Source organism: Triplophysa dalaica, chromosome 25 (assembly GCF_015846415.1).
Source record: "Triplophysa dalaica isolate WHDGS20190420 chromosome 25, ASM1584641v1, whole genome shotgun sequence".
NCBI lineage: Eukaryota > Metazoa > Chordata > Actinopteri > Cypriniformes > Nemacheilidae > Triplophysa > Triplophysa dalaica.
This window is the reverse complement of record NC_079566.1, coordinates 11,888,186-11,894,185: the sequence shown is the minus strand read 5'-3', so window position 1 is coordinate 11,894,185 and position 6,000 is coordinate 11,888,186. Positions and strand designations below refer to the sequence as shown.

General features: G+C 34.5%; 1 protein-coding gene across 1 annotated transcript; it reads left to right on the top strand.

Moving 5' to 3' along the window:
- Positions 1-672: 672 nt before the first annotated feature.
- Positions 673-3,690, top strand: LOC130415856 (mRNA export factor GLE1-like). The gene is made up of 3 exons (XM_056741832.1): positions 673-760; positions 872-941; positions 1,368-3,690. The coding sequence occupies exon 3, from the start codon at positions 1,454-1,456 to the stop codon at positions 2,546-2,548; it is 1,095 nt and encodes a 364-aa protein (XP_056597810.1). The 5' UTR covers positions 673-760; positions 872-941; positions 1,368-1,453; the 3' UTR covers positions 2,549-3,690.
- Positions 3,691-6,000: the final 2,310 nt, after the last annotated feature.

Below are 6,000 nucleotides of genomic sequence, written 5' to 3'. Positions count from 1 at the left end.
TCTAATGTCAAAAACACACACTGATGAAAGACATGTAAAGGCTTAGTACACTGTAAGTTGCTTTGGGTGAAAGCTTCTATCAAATGTGTCAGTTTTTTACCAAGAGGCCATGAGACCTGATAGGCCACCAAAGTCCAATAGTTAATAAATTAAGTATAATCGAAAACTGGGAGGTTTCTTTTTGGGGGTGGTTTCCCACACAGTGATGATCTTAAATCAAAACTAGGGCTTAGTTCAATTAGGACATTTAAGTAGTTTCTACAAACATGGCATCCAAAAACACATCACTTGTGTCCATTTTGAGTCAAAATAATGGCACTGATATACTGTATTTTAGGATATGTGAGTGCAAGTTGTTTTCCATTTAGACAGCTTACATGTAAATTTTATACATTTGGAAGTCGCTTTTATCCAAAGTGACTTATAATTGCAATATACTATAAATTATATCGGAGTTTGTGCAATCCGCTGCGATCAAACCCATGACCTTGGAATTGATAGTGCCATGTTCTCACCACTGAGATATAGGAAAGCAGCTCTAACATTTTCTTTAGTCTAGTACCCTGCTTAAACCCTGTACAAGAAACCACCCCCTGAAGTTTAAGTGGATGTGTTTGTTAATACGTACATGTGGGTGTGTCTTATATTCTGTGTAATATTAAAGGTTCGCAAATCTTCAAAATTACTCAGCACAAAATGCAGTAATACTTCATGTTACCTCCCTGTGCTGTGAACATCTTCGTTTGAACATCATAAATTGGTAGGTTGGTGTGTTAATTTAATATTACATGTACAATACTTTATTTTTTCTTAATACTTACTTAAATTGTAAATACTTTTTCTTTCTCGTCTTGATTTTCTTTTTTCACAGTATCTGTGATCAGCTGTGTTTCTCATCGAATCCATTGGTTCAAAAGACACTGTGCATACCGAGAACGAAGGTAGGTTACTATATATCATTTTTATTACTTCTAGTTTATTCTTGTCTCAAGTAACAGGGTTTAGCAGAGATTTAAATCATAATTTAGATCTGTTGTAGAATAACATAGAGGAAACAAAGCAAAGCGATTTAATTTTTATACTTATGTTATGATATAAATTAACTTTTCAAACTGCATGTCAAATGAGGACACCGAGACTAAAACATCGCAAAAAAACTTAATCAGAGTGAAATTATTTGAACAGATTTTTTGTTTTGTAAGCCTTAATACAGATATAGAGCTTTCAAAGTGTAATGATGTAAATGATGTAAATTTGAAATATATAAATTATAGTTTTAAATCTTTAATTATTATATAAATACAGTATAAATATTTGTACATGATAGATACAATTTTACATTATATACTATTTTTTTCACTTCACAGGTCTTTCAAGTGCCATAATTTCAACAATTTTTTTAAAATTGTTTGAATCTCTATATAAGGTTAAAGATACTTGATCAATAATATTTATGGCCAATTGTACTACAAAACTTGACACCATGGCAGCAGATAAACATGAAACTGAGCTAAAAGTGATCTCCTGGAATGTCAATGGATTAAAACACACAAAACAAAAGAATGACCAAAAGTTAAAAGATTTAAAGAAAGTCTTTGGAGATTTTGATATTGTTCTTCTGCAAGAAACCCACTTGGGTAAAAAAAAGGCAGATATTGAAGCTCTGACGAACTCAATGAAGTCTATGAACATAAACAGTGAGTTTGATTGTGAAGACATAATCTTAGAAGATAAAACTCATTCAGAACCTGGTGTCAAGCAGGGACCTGTCCTGTATCAGACACATTCTGATTCACAGTCCAGAGGTGTTGCCATTCTTGTCAATAAATCCCACAATTGTCTAAAGGCATATAGTGAGGGTGGAGATTTTGCCTGGGTTTACATTGATATTGATAAAAAGAAGTACACATTTGTAAGTGTTTATTACCATTTAAAGGAACGTGATCTCATGTTGAGGATTCACCAAAGCGTTCTAAGAAAGGAACCAAAAGCATGGACAGAGAGCATACTTGTAATTGGAGGAGATTTTAACACAACACTAGATCCTGAACTCGACCTAGCTAAACCTAACAAAACACACGTTACACGAAGAAATGAAATTAATGAATTCATCCAAGATGTCAAGCTGGTAGATGTCTGGAGAGAAAAAAAAAAAGAAAAAAAAGAAAAAAAAGAAGAAGAAGAAGAAAAAGAAGAAGAAGAAGAAGAAGAGGAGGAGGAGCAGGAGGAGGAGGAAGAGGAGGAAGAGGAGGAGGAGGAAGAAAAAGAAAGAAAAAACCAATACACTTTCTCATGTAAAGGTCCTAAATCTAGACTAGACTATGTGTTTATGTTAAAGAGGGATTATAAATATGTTCTAAACTGTGTAATACCTCAAGAAAAGAAACAAAAGGAAGAAAAGAAAGAAGAGAATGAACATGTAGAAAAGGATGAAAATGTACAACAGGATGGACAGGAAGAACAGGGAGAAAATAAAGAACACGACTGGTCCAAAATTACTGATCACTACCCTGTATTGCTGACCACAAGAATCATAAAAAATGTATGAAAGTAAAGCTTTCCTGTAGCTCAGTGGTAAGAGCATTGCGTTAACAATGCAAGGTTGTGGGTTCGATCCCAGAGGATTGCAAATACTAAGTATTAATGTATAAAATGTATAGGATAAAGCAATGTAAGTTGCTTTGGATAAAAGTGTCTGCCAAATACCTAAATGTAAATGTAATGTAAAATGTTGAGGGCAGCTCAGAATGGTGACTGGGACTGGGGCATGTCATTTAGACCTAATCAAAATATTTTAGTTGTTTTTTTAGTTTTAGTTTACTTTTTCAGATAAGAATTTTAGTGTATCTGTAAAATCTCCACCACTGTCAGCCAAACCCCCTCCATCAGCACCTTCTCCCAGAATCACCAATTCACTTTCCCCAGACTTTTGACTCTCACAAACTACATTTCCCATCATCCTTTGTACTCGCCACCTGATACTCATCCCATGGACACTATATGTACTCTTGCTTGTATTTAGTTTGCGGTCAGATCTGGTTGTATTTTGTTACCATTCTAGTTCCGACCCTTTGTTCTCTCGTGGTTTCCTGGTTTTTGCTGATGTCGTTACTTTGTGGATGTTTCCTGTTTACCGTGTGGATCACCTTTCCCTTGTGGAATATACCTTTTTGCCTTGGATTTTTATTTAACCTTCATCATCACAAAGTCTTGTTGTGTCATCGTCCTTCTGTCCTATGTGTAGTGTTACAGTATCCATTTAAACTTATTTTTCAGTTAAATATTAAGTAATTACTTAAGATTTATTAATGTTAATATTAATAAATATTTTAGGCGGATATTCCAGTAGATTTTCAATAACATACATGTTTTAATAGTTTTAGTATAAGCCTTGTTGCTTTTATTTTGTTGGACTAGAAATTTAATATTGTGTGTAAAATAATCAAAATAGTCTTGTATGTTCCAAGAAATGTCTTGATTTTTTTATTGTGTTGCATTGTGGGACCATAGTGCAAGGTGTCAGTCCTTTAAGGTTAAAAGTCCATAATGAAGTGTCTTCCTTTGTTTCAAAATAATTCCATTGTGCTACCAATAGAGGGCAGCCTTGCACTTAAAAGTTTTTAAATTACTGGCTATGGTTATGAATTATGTTTGTGTTTTAAGTTCCAATAAAACAAACAGTGTACACTTTTTTATTTGCCTCTATTTCCTATAACATACACTCTTATGGTGAAAAAATGGTTCCACATGGTACCAAATAAGTTCTACAGTGTTTACAGTGACATTAACACAACCCTTTTCAATGCTAAATAGAACCATTTTTATAAGGGTTGGTAATGAATCTTGCCTTGAAAAGTGATTGTAAAAGGAATGTATCATTCAAATCAAAATTCCACTCGCCTTCTGACTTACAGAGGCTTTTAACTTTAAGTCTCTGGATAGTGCAAGGAAAAGCACATGAAGAAAATGCTGTAGGCTACCTATGAGCCAACTCATCAGGAGTACAGCAGGGAAGAGGAACCTTAGGGCAGCTAAAAACTTTTTCTCTGCTAAGTTGTTCCCAAAAATAAATGTAATATTTAACGATTTCTTTTAATTCTCAAACACCAAAAAGAATATACAGTTCATAATTTCACCACATCAATGAGATGTGCTCAGTCAATATGTTTTTACCTTAATAAAACAGGTTTAAGGAGTGGTTGAGGCTCCCTCATTTTTGTTTATTAAAAAGTCCCATCTCCACTCTGCTAGATGGCACATTTAATAAAAATTGCCAAAATTGTGCCGTTTCAAACTAATGAGTGGCTGTGAATGGTTCAAATAAGCCTGTGTAGATGCCATATTTATGTATGTAACACGCTATCTATGTCCATTGTTTATGTTCATTGACACATATTATAGTGCTCCCCTGTGGTAGAGGCGCAAGTTGCACCAGTCTTTTCATTTCCTGTATGTAGCCATATTAGGCAGGAAGTGATGTGGCAAGGCAGGTGGGATGGGTAACAGAGGTAATCACAGTTTGTTTTGGAGTGAATCCAGTTTTGACACAATAAATTACTTTGGATGAAGTCTTTATTAGCGTCAAATATACTTTCCCACCAGAAATGGCTAAAACAGAAGAAAAGCCATAACATTAGTCAAAAACTCCCAAAACTATAAGGTGATGCCTGTGGTAGAACCAAACAAGACCTTCACTCAAAGGGACAAGTCATCTATGAAAGACATAGAGAACTTAAAACGATTCGTTAATTCATCCAGTGGATGAACTTTTACAAAGCTACTGCTGTGGCTATTGCTACAAATGTTGGATCTGATTAAGGATATGTGTGTGATATGAAGAGTTGTTGCTTATGTGCAAGCATTGTGGCTTGAGGATCCAATGGATTTTTGATTGTGATAGTTTGTCAAACATGGCTCATGAAATGTCTCAAAATAAAAATGTTGAGCAAAGCATTGTATCACTCAGTGGTATGCGTAGAGGGAGACTTTGAGTGTGTTTTCACGAAAGATGAATGAACGGAAAACACTGCTTGTAAATAGCAAGCAAAGTCAAAAACACTTCATAAATAAACTACAAATACTCAAATTGATTCAAACATCAAGACTGACGTGGAGCTTACAAGTATGAATCTTTCTAACGTGTTGCAACAGCAAAATTATATTACACAACTTTTGATTCAACAGCAAAGACTGACTTCACTTCCATCAAGAGAAATTACAGTGTTTGATGGATATCCATAAAAATTCTTAATGCAAGCTTTTGAACATGGCATAGATGATAAAACTGATAATTGCAGAGATAGACTCTACTATTTGGAAATATTTCTTCAAGACCCCCTTTTTGGTAATATTCAATTTGTTGTGTCTACAACAACAGGAATTAAATCAAAGACAGAGTTTCGTCTTATGATGTTGGGAAATAAAAAAGTTTGCTAGTTCAATATCACTATTTTTTCCAAGCACAAATGAGATAGAGTGCTGATAGTAGAAGTGTTGCCTAGCATTTGCCCTGGTTGTTCTGTACTGGCAATCATGGTTTGGAATCATGTCATCAGATAGTGTTGAAGTCACATGAAGAGAAGGTTAAATGTGAAAAGTATGCAGGAACATTTTAGACTGTAAGATCTGTCATAAAATACTGTACATCCAACAATTCTGCATGTTGAAAACATGAATGCTAAAGAGCTTCATATTTCTCAGAAGGATAAAGGTCTCAAGGAAGGTATCATAAAGGATGGGAGAAAATCTTTAACGATTGTTATGGTATCCGCAGAGCAAGTAGAATTCGGTTCCTTAGACCAAACATTAGCCATCCTGCCTATAAAAGTGAAAGCCTGTAATAGCAGTTAGGTAATGAAAACATACACCTTCCTTGATCCTGGAAGTTCTGCTATCTTCTGTACAGAAGACCTAATGGAAGAATTGAATTTGAGTGGAAGGAGAACAAAGGTACTTCTTAGGACTATAGGAAAAGAGAAACCAGTTTTTACATACAGACTG